Below are 21,141 nucleotides of genomic sequence, written 5' to 3'. Positions count from 1 at the left end.
CACTGATGGAGAGACACAGTTAATTAGATGTGGATGGTTCTCACCCCTTGGCTGGATGCAGCGTACCGTAAGTACAAGTTCCTTAAATCTCTCCTCAGGTCATTCACTCTCTCTGCTCTTCTCTCCACAGATATCAACTTGGGCACAAAAGCACAGTTATTTGGCTTTGAATGGCTCTCACCTCTCGGCTGGGCACAGCGTACCGTAAGTACAGGTTTCATTGCTCTCTCCTCAGGTCATTCACTCTCTCTGCTCTTCTCTCCACAGATATCAACTTGGGCACAAAAGCACAGTTATTTGGCTTCGAATGGCTCTCACCTCTCGGCTGGGCACAGCGTACCGTAAGTACAGGTTTCGTTGCTCTCTCCTCAGGTTATTCACTCTTTCCGCTCTTCTCTCCACAGATATCAACTTGGACACAAAAGCACAGTTATTTGGCTTCAAACGGCTCTCACCTCTCGGCTGGGCACAGCGTACCGTAAGTACAGGTTTCGTTGCTCTCTCCTCAGGTCATTCACTCTCTCTGCTCTTCTCTCCACAGATATCAACTTGGGCACAAAAGCACAGTTATTTGGCTTCGAATGGCTCTCACCTCTTGGCTGGGCACAGCGTACCGTAAGTACAGGTTTCGTTGCTCTCTCCTCAGAATATTCACTCTCTCTGCTCTTCTCTCCACAGGTATCGGCTTGGCGAAGCGTCTGATGGAGTAAGTTGTCCCTACGTGGCGAACCCTCTCGACTGCTGTGTGATGGCAGGGGGGTGGGATAACTCAACGTCTCACCGGGCCGAGCGCTGCCCTTTCCTCGCTGCCGTCAGGCGTTCGAACTCTGGACAGGGGCGCCCCTTTGTAGAGGCCACGGGACGATGGAATCGCCTCACCTCTCACTGCAACAACACTCGTACAGTTTCAAGCACCAATGGTAATAGCCACAAATCGTACTCTGCTTCTCCAGCTCTTTTCTGTCACTCGTCACACCAACCCAATGTCTAGGCGGGGAACAGATCGTCCCAGGGCACCGTGCTACTTTCCGAGATCTGAAGCACGCTCACAACATATGCGGGGTCGGATCCAGCTAGGGCCAGCAGCCTCTTGGTCTTCCCTTAACGAAGTGCGTGAAGGCGGGGGTCTGTCGGACAGGACACACAGCAATACACAGCAACCCACAGCAATATACAGCACAACGTCAAAGTTAAAGGTTTTCACAGCACAAAGACTCACCCACCACGCTCAGTGTACAAAAAGGACTCCCGTCTTCCTACACTTCACTTCGGTCAGATCTGGCGATGAATTATGCGGCCCAGCTAGTGATGTCGTCATTGTTACTGCTTCGGTAAATATCCGCTCGGCTCACCCACCACGCTATGATAGGGGTAGGGCCGCCCTCCTGTTCCTGGAGGAATCTAACATACAGCTAGATCAATATACAAGGCATTTGCAACTTGCACTTGGTACTCACAACAATGCCGCTTTCAATTCCCCGTTTTCTCTTGGTCTCAATTCACCAAGTATTCCGTATTCTCCTCAACCTTTAAGGTTCGTGATGTCTTCACAAGTGTACTATTCCAGCCTAAAGCTCTTCAGTATAACACCAACAACCAGCCGGGTGCAGTGCTCCTTTAACTCTCTCACTGCTCCGTCCTCTTTTGCCTCTCTTGGCTGCCGTACTCTCTCCTCTCGCTCTAAGCGCTCTGTGGATCAACGGCGCCCTCCGGCTCCTCCGAGGACGGAGCGTGTGATTTGGGTCTGCCCTAGGCAGTAGTGGACCTCGTGCCTGAAACAACAACCCCTGTGTGCTGCTACAGCTCCATTTATGTGGCCCGTCCTCATTTCTTCCTCTAATCAGAGCTGCTACATAAATTGGCTGCACCTGTGGCTCGTTTCTTCCTGATTTGTGTTGCCAGGGAGACTGGGAAGTGAAAGGTGCACTTAAAAATTCTGTCCGGGCGGAACCTCTCCTCTCCCCTGTGACATACTGACAAAAATTCAGCAGCAAAAACATTACTGGAGTCAACATGGATGTTAAAAATCTCCAAGTAATATAGTAGTTGGAGAGGTAAGGCAGATCAGAGCAAGTAGGTCTGAGAGCTCAGGCAGAAAGCTAGCAGATGCCTTAGGTGGGTGGTAAACAAGGACTACATGTAGCTTCAGAGGTCCAGTCAGAGCAAAATGAATGCACTCAAATGAAGTGGCATGTACTGGAATTTTTCTGGAAATTAGTATGATGTATGACAGCTAGTCCCCCACCACTTCCAGAACTACGGGGCATTTGAATATAACTATAGCCTTGGGGGGTAGCTTGGTTAAGCGCAAGGAAATACATTTGGTTCTGCCACCTTTCAGTCAGACATAGAAAATCCATTTTCCTGTAAGTTAAAATGTCATCAATTAGTGGGGCTTTATTGTTTAATGAGCGAGTGTTCAACAGCATAAATGAGACAGACTTTAAAACAGGAGTATTTGCATGAGAAATGACATCAACAGCCCGTTCTATGGGGCGTAAGTTAAATAGTTGTAGGCGCGGCTTGTTCTGATGACGTCGTCGCTGGGTAGCGATAGACGGAACTGAAGTAGTCTGAGACGTCGCCATGTAAACAATATCGAGCAGCCCTGTGCTCAAAGCGGGGGAGGCGTAAGGGATGGAGAGATTTAATCGCCTTAAGCCCAGCTTTACCCTGTACGATGTGCGAGTTGAGATTTCTGAGTTCCTAAGCGCAGGATCTAAGGACAGCCATGATGTCAGAGGAGACCGCTAGCTTGCCGCTAGCGTTAGCTTACGAGCCGCCGACCAACACCGCCGACCAACACCAGAGAATCTCATCCCAACTTCAACAGAGTATACTATAGGGAATCGAGCCGTTGTCAGAGGTAATTAAAAGCAGTTGGCAGTTTGGGGTTCATCCAAATATATCCAATGTTGTTAGCGTAGTAGTTTGGAAGCATAACACTAGTTTAGCAGATCCTGTAGCATTAATCCAGCTGATAGTGTCAAATAAAACCAAGCCAAGTTTGTAAAGCAGCATAAGTATAATCACAGAGTAGTTAAGGTTTTGCAATTATTATTTTTTTGGACATAAGTGAGCATGAGAAGCGGCGACAGAAACGCCAGCGTCCTCTCACCTCTTGAGGTCAACATTTGGCAAGGGAAATAACCAGGGCGGAATTAAGGATATTGATACTGTATTGCAGTACTGTTTTTGATGTAAACCTAAATTCTTAGCCTCAGCATCACCAATCCATCCAAAACTTCTAATGTTAGTCTCAGTATGTTCCGAGCATTCAGTCAATATACTTTTGACAGAATGAGAAACCTTTTGTCCTCTGATATTTATCCAATATGCCAACATTAACTTCATTCGTCTGATGTCTAGAGGCATTTCTCCCATTTCCATCTGCAATGACGATATTGGGGCCTTATTTATAAAGCGTTTTTATGCACAGATTTGATCTTAGACCGTGCATATGCTCAAATCCACTCCAACGCTCAGATTTATAAAACTCGTCTTTGACATGGAAAAGTACTTACCTGCACGTCAGGTTCTGACTTGACGTACGCACGTTTTTTCTTGTGGCAATATTGCAGTATTGCAGGTAGGCATATTCGAAACTTTTACAGCGTCAGCTTCATATGTGTTAGAGCTTATTGGGCCCAAAAAAAAACATAACCGAAGCCCCCTTCACGTTGTGTCCGACCCGACCGACAAATTAACTGTAATTATAAGCCCGATACCAATTTAAACCCGACAATGTTTTAATAGTGCGCCATGACATTCTCAACTACAATTCAGAGTTGTTTGAACTACAGAAATCTGTTCAGAATTATCTTAATGAACTAATGCAAGGACGAAGCATGCAAACCGCGCTGTTGGTTTATTCAGAATAGGAACAATAAAAAACATGTAACAATGATGCACACAGAAAATGAACAAGAAAGAAAGGCATCCCACAAAACATGGAACGTCTGAGAGACATTCAGATCATGTCTGTATAACTTCCGTTAGTTCAGACCCACTTTTAAACGTCTGCTGGACGTGCAATAGAGGGTCAGTGTCTGGATGTCACTCTTGCACCCCTCTTGGATGTCTGTAAACGTACCAAAAAGGTTCAGTGTATGAACGTCAGACTATGACCCCTTATGGATGTCTGTGGACGTGCAAAACAGGGTCAGTGTATGAACGTCAGACTACGACCCCTTATGGATGTCTGTGGACGTGCAAAACAGGGTCAGTGTCTGGACGTCACTCTTGCACCCCTCTTGAATGTCTGGGGACGTGCAAACCCACATGGAAAGAACCTATATGAGGATATATGCACATACATGAAACCTGCAGCTTATATGCACATACAGTATATGCTGCATATAGGCAAAATTAAGGTGCATATATGTGCATATACGGGCCATATTGGTCTCATGTATTGCTTATAAAGTAAGTTCAGTAAGCCGTACGGACGAAGCCTTGCGGTACCCTTGGCGCTCCCTCTCAGAACGACACCGGCCGTGCTCGGCCCAACTAGTGACAGTTGGAAGTGGGTAAAGATCGCCCGCCCCAGCCCTTGCACCAGGTCCAGGTGACGTACGGTCTTTTTTTCAACTATATTCTACTACTCGAAAGTGAAGCCCTCGAGTGTGATCGAGGTTCAAGCTAAAAGCTATACTTACCCAAAGAGCCTTACCAGATTTAAGCTAAGAGCTACACTTACCCAAAGAGCCTGTGATTCCAGAATAGCACGCCCAGCAAACTATAGAGCCTCTACCAGATTTAAGCTACGAGCTATACTTACCCGAAGAGCATGTGAGTCCAGAATAGCACGCCCAGCGAACAAAGAGTCTTACCAGATTTAAGCTAAGAGCTATACTTACCCGAAGAGCCTGTGAGTCCAAAATAGCATGCCCAGCGAACAAAGAGGCTTACCAGATTTAAGCTAAGAGCTATACTTACCCGAAGAGCCTGTGAGTCCAAAATAGCACGCCCAGCGAAACAAAGAGTCTTATCAGATTAAGCTAAGAGCTATACTTACCCGAAGAGCTTGTGAGTCCAGAATAGCACGCCCAGCGAACTATAGAGCTCTATTCGATTGAAACTAACTTACCTGTAAATACCTTGCAGAATTGGAGCTGTGCCCCAGTACCACAGGACCTTACCTGAGTTGAGTCCAGAGTCGTCCGCATCCAGCACGATTCCGTGACGGCCCCGTATACCTGAAACGAGAAGCAAAGTTGTCACTAAAAATAGAGAAATAATTCACCATTAACTCCTGGAAGGACTTCGGGAAGCAGCATTCATCGGGTCTTGTATACAAATTAAACGGTAATTCATATCTTATTCATATTGCCAAGCATGCTTGATATAAAACTAATAGGAGCTTGTCTTGCTAGGGATTTTATTGTTTAACGGTGAGGAATAGCCAAAACAATATTACTTTTGGGTGGTATTTTGTTTAAAATTGGTAATTGGTATATTTGAACACCAAGATGGTTTTGGTGAGTTTTATTTAGTGTGTGTCGACTTTTAATAAAACGCGTTTTACAGACAGTTAACAAGAAATTTAAGCTAATTGAAGTTTGCATTTTTTTTGTTTAAACGCCAAATTGGTGCGGAAATATTGTCTTTCTGGAATCTTTGTGAATGCATTTTGTTTATTTATCTGTCGTTGCGTGTCTCACACAGCAAACTAAGTTACAATCTTAACATTGCAACTGGATTAAGATTAAACATGTTTGCGTGAAGACTGATACATTTTTTTTATGCATTTGTCGCTGCGTGTCTCACACAGCCAACTTCTCAACTGTTTTAGAGTATAAAGGCTTTGTTAAACTCTTTTTCATCATCTGTGGCTTTTCTTTCACAATTTTAACATTGCAACTCGATTAAGATGACACATTTCTGCGTGAATACTGATAAGTTTTTTTTTATGCATTTTGTTTATTTATCTGTCGCTGCGTATCACACAGCCAACTTCTCAACTGTTTTAGAGCATACAGGCTTTGTTAAACTGTTTTTCATCATCTGTGTGTATTGTTATGATACTTTGTACAATCTTTCTGCTGCACAGAAGATTCTTGACTCTCAGTGTTAGACTTATAGTATGAATTATACTGACCCTTTTTCTATGGTTATGTCAATGCTTTACCACTGAAGAAAACATATACATGTATAAGCCTCCAAAATGTATTACACCACTAAGTGTTTGACAGATACGAGAATATAAAGTTTATTTAAAGAAAACAAAATGTAGTAAACCAAAAAGAAATAAACAAATGAACTGGGTAAAAATAAACAATTATTTGAAAATGATTCTCACATAAAGAAACCGAAATACCTCGTAGTATTCTTAGAAGTAAATCACTGTTCAACAAGCTCTGTGCTTCAAGGTACAGATAATATATCAACTGGGTTTCCTTCAAAATTAACCCCAAACATTTGTTTCAAGCCCAATAAAACAGGAATCGATTGGAAATACCAATTCAATGTTCGATTCCTTTGAACAATTCTTTTTTCCAAACGACTCACTTTTGAATAAACTGATCAAGGTCAGAAATCCGCAAAATACAGAAACTCCGAGTGAGATTTGCTCGTAGGGGTGCAAGTAGTCTCGCGTAGCCAGACATTCAATACTGAAGGTCAATACTGAAGGTCTGGTGTTTTTTGCTGCTTTTTCTGGACAAAGCCCGCCCACAAGCTGTTTGACCGACATGTCAAAACAACCAATCACAGTTTGTTTTGTCTAGCATCACGTTTCGGACTCCCCACAATAACGAGCCGGCTGGCAACAAGTCAGTTATTAAAATAATCTAAATAAACAACATTACTCACCATAGAACAACATCGTGCACTTCATCAACAGCCACACCAATGAGATACTACCGTTAAACATCTGTTTGAAGCACATCTCTCCACTTTTTAACACATACAAGCAATTCAGGGGGACCGACCTTTTTGACTCCACTAACTGCCTCAAGCAAAACTCTTGGACGTCTTTTAGAGAGTCTATGCTGCGAACTTTGCATATTTTTGGGAATCCAATGTTTAGCTGATCATGATAACTGGTCATTATTATCCACGTGAACACGACTGATTCTCTTCCTCAATGGAACATCAGAGCTTGTTTTCCAGGGACCGAAACTAATCGCGACACTCGCGTCTCCTGAAAATCCGGTTTATTTCAACCAATCAAAAGACGACTTCAGACGTTCTCACAGGGTTTCCAGAAAAGTGTACGAAAAACAACAGACGTTCAGCCAACAGTTTGTGGGCGTGACGTCTGAGGCTGAGACTAGGGTGCTAGTAACTGAGACACTTTTAAAATGTTCATCAATCGTAGAGGGAGACTTAGGCCTGATTTCAGTACTCACGATTCACAATCCATACGACACGATCCATACGACACGATCCAGTGACAAATGCCGATTGTCCGATGTTGTTTCACACAAAAAAAACTCTGTTCAAGAGAGAAACAAATGTTGACACACGTGCAGACAAGGGGACTCCAGAGTTGCAGTGAGTCGAGTAATGGAGGATTCGTCCAGCTACTGATCTTACGTGGCTGCCACCTGAAAGCTCCACGTGCTGAATGCGAACACGCAAAGACTCATACGGACACAGTAAATGAACTCAGGTGGGTCGCTAAACACTGTCACTTCAAAGTTTGTCTTTAGCAAAATAAAAAAACACAGTTTGTCATCAATTTCTTAAGCTCCGCGAGCACAATGCACATAATTCGCTCTACTTGTCTTCTTCTCTCCTTTTTCTGTCTCGCGCTCTCTCTAGCATATCCATTATCGCCCTCTATTGGAGAAAACAGTCTCTTTACATCACACTGGAGCGTATTCTGATTGGATACCATGAACAACATTTTCAACAGGGAAAATAAGAAAACAAAACAACATTTCCATTTTACACAGTATATCAAAAAACAAATACAATAGCTAAGAAACTTTAGTAACAAACATTTAAATTTTTTTAAGGGTGTTACATGTGGCTTTTCTTTCACAATGTTAACATTGCAACCCGATTAAGATGACACATTTCTGTGTGAATACTGATAGCCTACTTTATGCATTTTGTTTATCTGTTGCTGCGTCTCACAAAGCCAACTACACAACTGTTTTAGAGCATACAGGCTTTGTTTAAACTGTTTTTCATCATCTGTGGCTTTTCTTTCACAATTTTAACATTGCAACTCGATTAAGATTACACATTTCTGCGTGAAGACTGATACGTTGTTTTTTATGCATTTTGTTTATTTATCTGTCGCTGCGTCTCACACAGCCAACTTCACAACTGTTTTAGAGCATACAGGCTTTGTTAAACTGTTTTTCATCATCTGTGGCTTTTCTTTCACTCTGCGTGAAGACTGACTACTCTTGCTGTGTGGCTTCTTTATAACATTTCTGCATCAGATAAGGATATGGACGTTTGTTTGGCGAAGGTTTCCAGGCAAGAGAGCAACTTTGCGCACGTTTGGACATGTTTATTTCACAGACGTGTTTCGGATTAGGAGCAAACGCGCTGCGGAGTATATGAGCTTGGACGGACTCTCGCTGTGTGCTTTTGGTTTAACATTTCTCCATCAGATAAGGATATAAACGTTTGTTTTGTGACCGTTTCGGGGCACTTTGCACGTGCTTATATCAAAGACGTGTTTCGGCTTACGAGCACAAGCTCCAAGACCTGAGGCAGCGCGTCTGTGGAGATATTGTGCAGGGGATGCGTTTGTGCAGGATGCAGGGATAAATGGACGTCTGACTGTAAAGTGAGTGTTTCTATTTAGTTATACTAACTTGGCATTTATGTACACAATAGCATATCTGAGCGGTGTTTTATATGTATATGTGAAAGCAATGAGGCTGATATTACACAGATGTAATTACAGTAAACAAGAGACAAAAAGAAAATTGGTAAAACTAAATAAACATTTAATATGCATACCCTTTTATAAGTACTTGGAAAGACATTTGTACTGCGGATCTGAAACCGCACGTTACTGTTCGAATAACACTTTGCTACACACCAGGCCAGAGTGTTATTGTTTGTAACACAATGTAACATCACGCTTAAAGGTAAATCATGATTGGTGTCTGTCAGACACAGTGGTGGCTATTTTTTTTGTTTTATTAACGTGGTTTTTTTAATTGTACACAATAGCATATCTGAGCCGTGTTCCGTTTAATGGGAGTGGCTTGCAGAGCTGTGCATTGTGGTGCATAGTGGGAGTTGTAGTTTTTCATACAAATGTGCTCTAAAGTAACGTTCTGTCTTTTATCGGTCAAATAGGCACAAAATTCTAAATTTATGTTACATTTCGATTACAAATATGACAGACTTTCAACAAAGATTAATGTTCCTATCGATGAAATGGCCCTTTAAGTATGTGTGGGATGGCAAAAATATGGCTGAGAATGTGCTCTTTCAGACGGAGAGCTCATCACTGAGCTTGGTCCTGTATCAGGATGCATTTGAAGTGGTAAACACACTGGGATCTGGAAAGAAAAAACATAAGATACTTGCAGTGTATCTAACTCTTGGAGATTTAATGCCACACAACAGATCCAGCACTGATCAAATGCAACTCGTTCTTCTCTGTAAAGAAAACGATTTTAATTATCTTGGTCAAGACTTAATTATGGGCTCTCTTGTCAATGACCTTAAAGATCTCGAGCTCAATGGTGTTACCCTGTCTGATAGAAAGGTTTACAAGGGAACTTTGTGTGCCATTGCAGGCGACAACCTAGGCTCACATAACATAGGAGGCTTTGTGGAGAACTTCAGCAGGAGCTCACACTTCTGCAGATATTGTGATATCAGCAGAGAAGCATTTCATGCAGATCCTCTTATCCAGAGCACAAAACGCACGGTGCAGTCACACAGTGGTCATGTTTAGAGCAGTGAAGGACAGTCTACATCTAATGGAGGTGTTAAATTTGACTCTGCGTTTAATACGCTCAAATACTTCCATGTATGTCAGCCAGGGTTGCCTCCATGTCTTGGCCACAATCTTTTTAAAGGTATTGTTTCCTCTGATCTGGCACTGTACATTAACCATCTTGTTAAGGTGGATAAAATGTTTAGCTATCTTGAGTTGAATCAACGAATAAATCAGTTCAAGTATCTCGGTAGGGATGCCTATGACAAACCGTGTGAGGTTAATGCAGAGGGTGGAAAACTTGGTGGACATGCTGTGCAGAATTGGTGTTTGCTGAGAATGTTGCCCATTTTGATCGGAGACAAAGTAAAAAATCCAGGTGACAACCAAGTTTGGCAGTTGGTTTTGCAACTTAGAGAAGTTGTGGACCTCAGTTGTGCACCTGCGATTTCAAATGGCCAGATAGCCTACCTAAGAGTGCTGATTGATGAATATTTGCTTTGCCGAATTCAAACCTTTCCTGACAACCCATAACATCATTATGTCAGTCATTATCCTGAGCTCATTACCCACTTTGGGCCGCTTATTTGCCTATGGACTTTAAGATTTGAGAGCAAACACACATATTTTAAACAGTGTTTGAGAAAATTGCACAACTTTAAGAATCCATGTTCTATTCTTGCAGAGAGACATCAGCTGTCATGACTATGGTTTTATTGATTGCTGTATTTTTAGGTGTGTTCGATATCGGCTGTGGCTGGATGTAACCGATCGGCGAGATTAGCCGCGTGCAGGCGGGGAGGAGCTGAAAACGGAGACGTGAAGTCGGACGCGCTGTGGTTCCCGTAGCTTGCTGCATTTACGTCAGGCATGGCTGATCACGTGCCGTTTGCTTGCTTAATCGCATTAAACATGATTTGTAAGATGTAAACTACATAAAAAGTGAATTATACTGTTTTGAATGTCCGTGTATGAGCATGAGTGGAACTGAAGAGGCTTACAGCAGTGTTTTACAAGAATAAAGAGTTCAACATAAGCATATATTATTTAAATACCAATGTAGTGGGGTCTACGTTTTTTATCCATTTTATTTTGATGAAGATGATACAATATAACATCGCGACTACATGAAAATAGCTTTAACTGTTATAAAAATACAGATTTGTGAGCATTTGTGGAACTGAGGGCGTGAAAATAAACACGAAATACACGTGATTGTTGTCATGTGGTGAATCCGACCAATCGTGAAACAGCTGTGTCGTCATTACAGCCCGTGCAGCTCCTCTTCGCGAACTGTGCTGGCTTACTCAGGCGGCTGATTTCGAACCGCTCTCGCGGTACTTAAAAACCATATGACACAATCACGTGCCTGCAGCGCCAGCTGAAGTCGGACAAAAATACTAACCGGAATGCACTGCTTCAAGTCAGCCACCGATCGGTCTGCGCAGCGCCGCATGAAGTCGAACACACCTATTGTTTCTCTGTTTGTGTTTCTGTGTTGACAGTCATGTGTGCGTCTCTGTCACGGGTGTCATTAGTGTCATCTTCTTCACCTGCGTCCCTCACCTGCAGTTCATTTGATGGCCAATCGGTTTAGTATTTAATCCCTGTGTGTTTTTTGGTTCTTTGCAAGTTCATCAGTGTATGTTCTCGCCATATTACTAGCTTCGCTAGTTTCCAGTCCTGTCTTATGTCAGTTTCTAGTTGTGGATTTATCTTTCCTACCCCTAATCTGTGCTCTCTGCTGTCTAGGATTATTTCTGAGACTTTGTTTGTATCGACGGCTCCCAGGACTGTTTGTCATCTATCCGTTACGGACTGCTAACATCTTCTGCCTGCTTTATAGACTGCCATTTAAAATCTGCAGTAGCGGACGCTCGTCGCGGCTCTGCCGCTGTCCAGTGGATGGTCCTTCACCGCTGGAGCTGTCCAGCTTCTTCCGTCAGCACCACCTCTCTCTCTGCCCGCCGTAGGATCTCCCCTTACCATCTGCCTCGCGTGTCTGTTGCCGGGTTGACTACGACTCTCCTTGTGTGTGGTGGATTTTGCCACTTATACTCTCTCCCACCGTTCGCTTGTCTGGCCGGAGCCCGAACGCGTGTGGTTCATTGCCCCAGTGCCTGTGTGTGCTCCCCACCTGCAGCCGTCTGCCTTAGTGTGCCGTTGAGCCCAGACGTGCTATTGTTATTTTGCATACATTATTATTTAAATAAACTTTCTGTTATCCGCACTGGGATATTCTGTGTTTTCTGCCTGACATCAGCTTCTGCAGGCCTTTCTGAGTGCGGGTACCTTCTTCCCTCCAGATGTTTCAGTGGAGAGGGGCACACAGTTTTTCTCAAATGACTACAATGATTTAATCATAGAAGCAGTTGCACATCACAATTTTGAGTCCACAAACACTTTGATAGCCAATGAAGTGACTGTGAAGGGGACAAAATACAGAAGGAACATGATCATTTTGATTGGTGAGGATGATGAGGGTCTTGTTACTGGAAAAATCAAAGTGGTTCTCGTTCATAAGGATTCAGCAGTATATTTTATTGCTGAAAAGTATCATGCCCTGCGTATTCCTGACATGGGTGTTTACAGCCTCACATTGATGCAGAGAAGCTACTGTTGTATTAATCAGGAGAATCTGCTTGATTACTATCCCTTGTCTGAGTACACTGTCCATGGCACATCACTGATAATTCTTCATCATTCTTTCCCTCTAGTCCAGAATGATGGCGAATCTGAGTGAAGAAATCAAAGAGATCATCTGCAAGACCTTGCCAAATCTATCTGAAGAGACCCAGTTGCAAATAATATCGAAACTTCAAAAGAAGACTTAAAATATGTACAACAGGAAGACATTGCTGATCTGTTGCCTGTTATCCAGCGCAGAAAACTCCTGGATTCATTCAAATTAGGTAATGTATGGATAATTTGGTGTGGCATTCTCTTGTTATATTCTCTTGTTTATTCAGTTGTGGAGTCTTCTTTTTCTGAAACTACATAATGCACCTTTAAACTTTTCAAGTATGCCTAATATAAGAAGAATTTAGTAGACTTTGGTCAAATGTCTGCAGTGACTCTGATATAGCTTATTGGTTATGTGCCCTAATTATTATTTTTGTTTGTTTGTTTTTTAGAAACCAAGACAGTTACCTTGGATTTACAAGTTATTCCAACTTCGTCAACACTGAGTAGTGATTGGTCGGTGTCTGGTTCTTCATCACCAACATTATGCACTCCGCCTAATTCTAGCTCATCGCACATATCGGCCATTTCGCCAAGTTCAAGCCAGGGAAGAAACAGCGAGCCAAGCAACAGACCTTCCACATCTCAGGTACTGAAAACATGGCCAGAAACATTCCAGGACCCTTGGGAACAAATGCCACAGGAAATTTGTTCTGCAATTGCAAATGACAAGAGACCTAAACCCGTGGAGCGACGCCAGATGGTACAAGTACTCGCGGATGAAATGAGAAGGTATGAAGCTAACCCCACTCGCGCACAATGCCTGTGGTTCGAAATATCATCAGGCAGTACCCAAAGAGTTTTGCTGATATTGCACCAGATGGGTCACTTCTGTGTGGAGGTTATACATCACTTTTGATTCAATTAAAAAAACGCATTGAGAATGTGAACCGTGATGGAAGCTTCTCTTACCATCGATCCTCTACACGCAAAAGGGGTCCAACTGACACTTAAGGATGTACACGATTTCAGCCAGAGCTACCTCCAGAAGAAACTGATGACACTGTGGAGCAGCACCGCCAGAGACTGGAGGAGATTTACAGACAGGAGGGTGCAGGTGGAACAGAAAGAGCAGAAGTTAAAAATCTAATGGAGCTCACATTCTCTCTACAACGTCACCATATAAATAAACTTCCACCACCTGACATTGAAGATGTGAAAAGCAAATGGCCTTTTCTTTTCATCCCAAGGTATATATACGCACATTTTGAGTTGCTCACAGACATCAATGTGCCTCGTAGCTTAGAACTCAGTATGGAGGAATGTGGAAGAGCCATCACAGAATACTTCAGGGGAAGACCTACCTACAAGGATGTCAAGGATATCCTTTCTAATGGTGAAGATAATGAGATGGCACTTCGCATTGTTCAGCTGCTCATGGCACACTTTGGAGAGGACATAACCGGGTTTATACTTTTTACAGATGTAAGTTTTACTTTTTCTTATAACCCTGTGTTTTAAAGAATGACTCCACCTGTCTTCAGTCTCCAGACACCTAATGTACTAATTTGGGGGAGTACTATTACATGTGAAAACCGAAGTGTAAATTATTTTGTGGCTCAGAAGAAGCTGCATGTGCAGTTGTGTTCAAAATTATTCAACCCCAACTGAAATTGATTGTTTTGGCCGGTTTGACATTGATTTTGATCATTCAGTCATCCTGCTTACAATTACATCAAAGAGGCATGTGTAGGTCAGACAAATATAACATAACATTTATAATGAAATAACCACAAATGTCTTTTCTGTGCTCACATCATTATCAGTTTTATTCAACCCCCAAGTGACATTCAATCTTAGTACTTAGTACAACATCCTTTTACAGTTAAAACAGCTTTTAAACGTGAAGCATAGCTTGACACAAGTGTCTTGCAGCGATCTACGGGTATCTTCGCCCATTCATCATGGGCAAAAGCCTCCAGTTCAGTCACATTCTTAGGCTTGCGCACTGCAACTGCTTTCTTTAAGTCCCACCAGAGGTTCTCAATCGGATTTAAGTCTGGTGACTGCGATGGCCACTTCAAAATGTTCCAGCCTTTTTTCTGCAACCATGCTCTAGTGGATTTGGAGGTATGCTTGGGATCCTTGTCCTGTTGAAAGGTCCAACGTCTCCCAAGCCTCAGGTTTGTGACGGACTGCAACACATTGTCATCCAATATCTCCTGGTACTGAAGAGAATTCATGGTACCTTGCACATGCTGAAGTTTCCCTGTACCTGCAGAAGCAAAACAGCCCCAAAGCATGATTGACCCCCCACCATGCTTCACAGTAGGCAAGGTGTTCTTTTCTTCATAGGCCTTGTTTTTCCTCCTCCAAACATAGCGTTGATCCATGGGCCCAAACAGTTCTAATTTTCCACAGAACACTATCCCTAAACTTCTGTGGTTTGTCCACATGACTTTTGGCATACTGCAGTCGACTCTTCTTATTCTTTGGAGACAGCAAGGGGGTGCGCCTGGGAGTTCTGGCATGGAGGCCTTTAGTACGCAGGGTGCGCCGTATTGTCTGAGCAGAAACTTCAGTACCCACATCTGACAAATCTTTTCTCAGTTCCTCAGCAGTCACACGGGGACTTTTTTCCACTCTACGCTTCAGATAGCGCACAGCAGTCGCAGTTAGCATCTTTTTTCTGCCACAACCAGGAAGCGTTTCAACAGTGCCCTTTGCCTTGAATTTGCGAATGATGCTTCCTATGGTGTCGCTTGGTATGTTTAACATCTTTGCAATCTTCTTATAGCCCTTGCCCTTCCTGTGAAGATTAATCACCTCTTCTCTTGTCTTCCTGGACCATTCTTTTGACTTCACCATGTTTGTAACCACACCAGTAAATGTTTAGAAGGAGTTGAGTATCACAGTCATTTTAATGCTGCCTAATTGGTGCTTATTAGGCTTTATTGCTGTTCCCTGACATCCATAGGTGTTTTCAATACCTGATTGAAAACACTTCAATGAACCTCTGTTCTTCAGAGTGGTAGTTCTTTAAGGGGTTGAATAATTGTGTCAATGAAGAATTCACAAAAGAAACATTTACTACTATATTACAAAACCAATTGATGTCATTTTAGTTGCATATGGTTCTTTAAGAAGTCATTGTAGGATTTCATTCTGAATACAATTACAAATGTACACTAAATTCCCTAAAACCCTTAACAGCATTGGGGGGTTGAATAATTTTGAACACAACTGTAAGTTGATACATTACCTCCATGTTGTCACATAGTTGCTGAATTACTTTAAAAAGTGTTTTACTTAAGCAATTTATCAGATTTTGTGCAGTTTCCTCTAGAGCCACAAAAGGGTTTATACTACTTTTTAGACAGTTGCAGTAGAACTCCCCAAGACCTGTACAAATAAATGTGTTACCCTTTAAATTTGAATGCCAAATCTATTTAGCAGTTTGATTGTAGGTACTTCAGAAGCCTACCTTATTTGCCTCTAGGTTACTCTCACCTAGTGTTTACTAATTATTGTCCTTATTTATTCTTCTTAAAAATCTTATTATGGTAAGGGTAATGTATTTGTTCCCTTTAGGGGTCTGCCACTGCAGCTGACGACGTTCAGGCAACTCTGCGTCTTCCTGCAAGTCCTCGCCTGATACTGCCTGGTAATATACATTTAATTTACATTCATTGATAGACACATTGTATATCATATCGGCCATTCATCTTGAGTTTACAAATGTTTACACAAGGTAACAAGTATTCCCATGTTGCTATGACTTGAAGTTTCAGGTGCAACAGGACAAGTAACAATAAAGGGATGGATGATCACCTTAGAGGGCCGTGTTATCTCTGAGGGCATCACACCAACATTTTTAACAGAACTTGCTGCTATGTTTGCAATCTATTACATATTGAACGTTCAGTATCAGGATGAGGCAGCATGCACTTTGGTATTCATTCAGAGGTAAACCCCCTTCATTCCCTGTCATCATTATATGGATATATATATTAGTACTGTAGATTTCAAGCCTTACACACACACATCTACATGCACGCATGCATGCACACACACAAACACACACATGCACGCACACACCTACGCACACCTACAAACACATGTATACACACACACCTCCACACACGCACACCTACATACACACACACACATGCACATCTACATATGCACACACATGCACATACACACCCACACACACCTTCACACACATGCACACACACATCTACGCACACCTACACCTACAAAGACACACGCATGCACACCTACACACACATCCATGCACCCACACCTACACACACACGAACATACACACACACACCTGCACACACACGCATCTACACAAACCTACACACACACCTGCACACACCTACACATGCACACACACACACACCTGCACACACCTACACATGCACACACACACACACCTACACATACCCACACATGCACATACATACCCACACACACCTTCACACACATCTACAGCACCTACACACACACCTACACACACACGCACATCTACATCTACACACACACACACCTGTCCACACACACACATACCTACACACACCTATACACACACACACACACCTGGGGCCTCATTTATAAAATGCTGCGTAAAAACCATCCTACATTTGATCTTACGATCATTTAAAAAAATGCGTACGTGTGATTCATAAACCGAACAATTTCAGATCTCTGCCTTTAAACGATGCGTAATTAATGTCAAACATATAAAAAAGCGCTTGTCAAGGTTTAAACCCAATTTCAAACAGCAAGAATGGCTTATATTTCCAAAAACCTGCAGCAATCAAACAAGCAAAAGTGCGTACGTCTGCTCAGACCCTGACGTGGCGCTAAGCACTTTTCCACGTAAAAGACGTTTTTTATAAATATGGACTTTGCCGTGGATTTTTGCCTACGCACACTTTACGATCAAATCTGTGCATACGCACGCTTTATAAATGAGGCCCCTGCACACACACATTTGATTTCATTTAATCCTCTCTAAAAAAAAAACAATTCATTGCATTTAATTGCATGTACAAAAAACGCATGTTGTTGCAACCCCACTCTGATCTTAGACCTCTGATCTTTTGATTTCAGGCGCTTCATTGGTATAAATCCAGAAAGAGGGACAAAGGCCAAAAGGGGCAAGGTGGTCTCCAAGAAGAAAGGTGTGATCGTCCAGAAGAAGTCTTCTGCGGTCAATACTCATGTCGCCATGCTGCTTAAGAAACTACTTGATTTTGAATGGAACTTCATATAGATCGGTGAGCTCTCTTTATAAGCATTAGCTTGGAGTGTATACTGTGCATTCCTGATTGTATAGTTTATTTATTATTATGATTATGATTGTTTGTTTTTGTTTGAGAGTGGCAGCACTGGAATAATGGAACAGCAGCTACCAAAGTGATGGTCTTTAGACCTTACAGTTTCATCCCTAAATGTTTTTATTGATGGATATTGATACATCCTGCCAAAATGTTCTACAATCGTTTCAAAATGTTCATTAGTATGTTTTCAAAATGTTGCCAATTCTGCATATGTTCAAATGTTATTATGAAAGTATATGTTTACAGACAGCAGAGAATATATTGCAGATTACATAAATATTTTAAGTTGACTTGAGGAAGTTTTAATAACTTTTTAATATGTTGAGAGGTAAAACACGAGCCTGTGGGCTTTTTCCCCAAAATGTGCCAAAGATGCTTGCATGCTGAATGTTCTTACTCATGTTATCAAAAAGGTCTTAATGTTCCTTAAATAGCCTTAATAGGGTAGTTTTCCAAATATTGCTGATGATGTGTATTTGTTGCCTTGGTCCTTTTCTTAGACCTATTGTGTTATTCAAGGTAAAGCTTAAATTACTCTACTTATGACAAGAATTTGGTAAGTGTTCAAACTATAGGTCATGCCCTTTACATTTGGGTCTTTCTTTCTTTCTTTCTTTAAAGATTAGGGTCAGTATCTGACAAGCAATTTAACATGTATGTTCATTGCCATAGTCTAAAGCGGACACTCTGTTTGCTGTTTGCTCATCATCATCTAACAGGGTCTTTTTTTCATTTGTTTTATTCATGTGGACATTGACATTGTTGTTTAAAGGGATAGTTCGGCCAAAAACGATACCAAACCCATGATCCAATCACCCCCAAGCCGTCCGAGCTGCACACGTCCATCGTTTTTCAGACAAACACATTTTCGGATATTTTAGAAAATATTTTAGATCTTTCTGTTGATTAAATGTAATGTTACGGGGTCCAGCAATAGTCCACGACCTTCAAGTCCAAAATAAGTGCGTCCATCCTTCACAAATTAAATCCAAACGGCTCCAGGATGATAAACAAAGGTCTTCTGAGGGTAATCCATGCGGTGTTGTTGTAGAAATATCCATATTTAAAATGTTATTAACGTTATTAACTACCTTCCGGTAGCGCCGCCATCTTAGAGTCATCAGGATGAGCGCTTACGCAGCATACAGCGGTTTCTCTGTTGCTGCTCTGTCCCCCGCCCTCCGAATTTGTCATACGTCACTAAGAAAAGTGCGTACACTACGCTAATACTCTCTCCTGAGTCTGGGATGGCGGCGCTACCGGAGGGTGGTTGATGACGTTGATGGCATTTTGAATATGGATGTTTCTACAACAGCACCGCGCGGATTGCCATCGGAGGACCTTTGTTTGTCATCCTGGAGCCGTCTGGATTTGGTTTTTGAAGGATGGACGCACTTTTTTTGGACTTGAAGGTCGTGGACTATTGCTGGACCCCGTAACATTACATTTAATCAACAGAAAGATCTAAAATATTTTCTAAAATATCCGAAAATGTGTTTGTCTGAAAAACGATGGACATATGCAACTTGGACAGCTTGGGGGTGAGTAAATAATGGGTTTAATATCGTTTTTGGCCGAACTATCCCTTTAAAATAAAGGTATTTTAAAGTGTTTATTGCTTATTTTGCATAATATTCACAATAATGCATATCTTAAGCAATTGTCTTTAGCCCTGGGAATAATGAAGTTTATTGGGAGACCAATATTTTAAATATCAATGAAGACTGATATTTTAGGAAAGTGCTAAATTTATGTTATTTCTAATACAGTAAAAATAAATGCAGCATATCTCTGTGATTATTTGGAAATTACAATAATATTGCTTAGGTTGTTACTTTAACTTCTCACAGTTTACTGTAGACAGGCACAGTAGATGTGCCTGTAAACTGTAATAAGTTAAAGTAACAACCTAAACAATATTATTTTAATTTTCAAATAAATCACAGAAATATGCTGCATTTATTTTTTTACTGTATTCGACTGTGAAATAATTACACAGTGTGACAACAGAAATATACTGTATTTCCAGGCATGAAAACAGGTCAGAGGTGAAAAAGGTGAGAAGGGCGCTCGAGGGGCGATGTGGCCTCTGATGGGGCCGCAAGGTGGGAGGACCACCCCAGAATAAATATTATGGCCTCATTAGGGAACATGCTGTAACTTAACTTATTTATTCTTCAGGCATGTGATTGGCCAAGGACAAAAAAGAAGGAAGGAACGCTACATCCCTCCATGTGCGCAGAAACAAAATGCACACCATAACATACGCAAAAAATACATTATGACCATTATTTCAATTATTTAATTCTTTCAAATTTAAAATGTAAACATTTAACTAGTGACAGAAACCATGTTTAATTAAATGGGTTGATAAATGTGGAAAGCTGTAACAAGTAGCATTCCCTTACTACAACCCCAAAACAGAAAAAGTTGGGACACTGCAGAAACCGTGAGCAAAAAAGGAATGGAACAACCCACAAATCTCATAAACTTATACTTTATTCACAGTAGAATATAGACAGCATATCAAATGCTGAAAGTAAGATATTTTGAAATGCCATGCCAAACATTGGCTCATTTTGGATTTTATGAGAGCTACACATTCCAAAACAAGTTGGGACAGGTAGCAGCCAGAAAAGTTAAATGTACATATAAGGAACAGCTGGAGGAGGACCAATGTTTAGGAATAGGAATGTTGTCCTATTCTTGTCTAATACAGACTTCTAGTTGGTCAACTGTCTTAGGTCTTCTTTGTCGCATCTTCCTCTTTATGATCCGCCGAATGTTTTCTATGGGTGAAAGATCTGGACTGCAGGCTGCCCATTTCAGTACTCAGATCCTTCTTCTACGCAGTCTTGATGTTGTAATTGATGCAGTTTGTGGTCTGGCATTGTCATGTTGGAAAATGCAAGGTTTTCCCTGAAACAGACGACGTCTGAATGGGATCATATGCATCTAGAACTTGGATAAACCTTTCAGCATTGATGGTGCCTTTCCAGATGTGTAAGCTGCCCATGCCACACGTACTCATGCAACCCCATACCATCAGAGATGCAGGCTTCTGAAAAGAGCGCTAATAACAACTTGGGTTGTCATTGTCCTCTTTAGTCCGGATGAAATGGCTTCCCAGTTTTTCAAAAAGAACTTCAAATTTTGATTCGTTGGACCACAGGACAGTTTTCCACTTTGCCAAAGTCCATTTTAAATGAGCCTTGGCCAGGGAAAACGCCTGTGCTTCTGGATCAT

At 41.8% G+C, this 21,141-nt stretch overlaps 2 protein-coding genes across 2 annotated transcripts in view; one reads left to right on the top strand and one right to left on the bottom strand.

Annotated features, from left to right (window-relative positions):
• dusp22a (dual specificity phosphatase 22a) overlaps positions 1 to 21,141 on the bottom strand; it is a 390,938-nt gene that overhangs the window by 362,657 nt on the left and 7,140 nt on the right. The window lies entirely within an intron of this gene.
• On the top strand, positions 12,681 to 18,997 carry LOC129418989 (uncharacterized). Its single transcript, XM_073853279.1, has 6 exons — positions 12,681 to 12,774; positions 12,997 to 14,029; positions 16,136 to 16,208; positions 16,330 to 16,510; positions 17,666 to 17,832; positions 17,936 to 18,997. Exons 2-5 carry the CDS (start codon positions 13,694 to 13,696, stop codon positions 17,826 to 17,828), a joined length of 753 nt encoding a protein of 250 aa, XP_073709380.1. The 5' UTR covers positions 12,681 to 12,774; positions 12,997 to 13,693; the 3' UTR covers positions 17,829 to 17,832; positions 17,936 to 18,997.

This window comes from Misgurnus anguillicaudatus, chromosome 15 (genome assembly GCF_027580225.2).
Source record: "Misgurnus anguillicaudatus chromosome 15, ASM2758022v2, whole genome shotgun sequence".
Lineage (NCBI taxonomy): Eukaryota > Metazoa > Chordata > Actinopteri > Cypriniformes > Cobitidae > Misgurnus > Misgurnus anguillicaudatus.
Note: the sequence above shows the minus strand (reverse complement) of the source record. Positions and strands in the feature narration are given on the sequence as shown.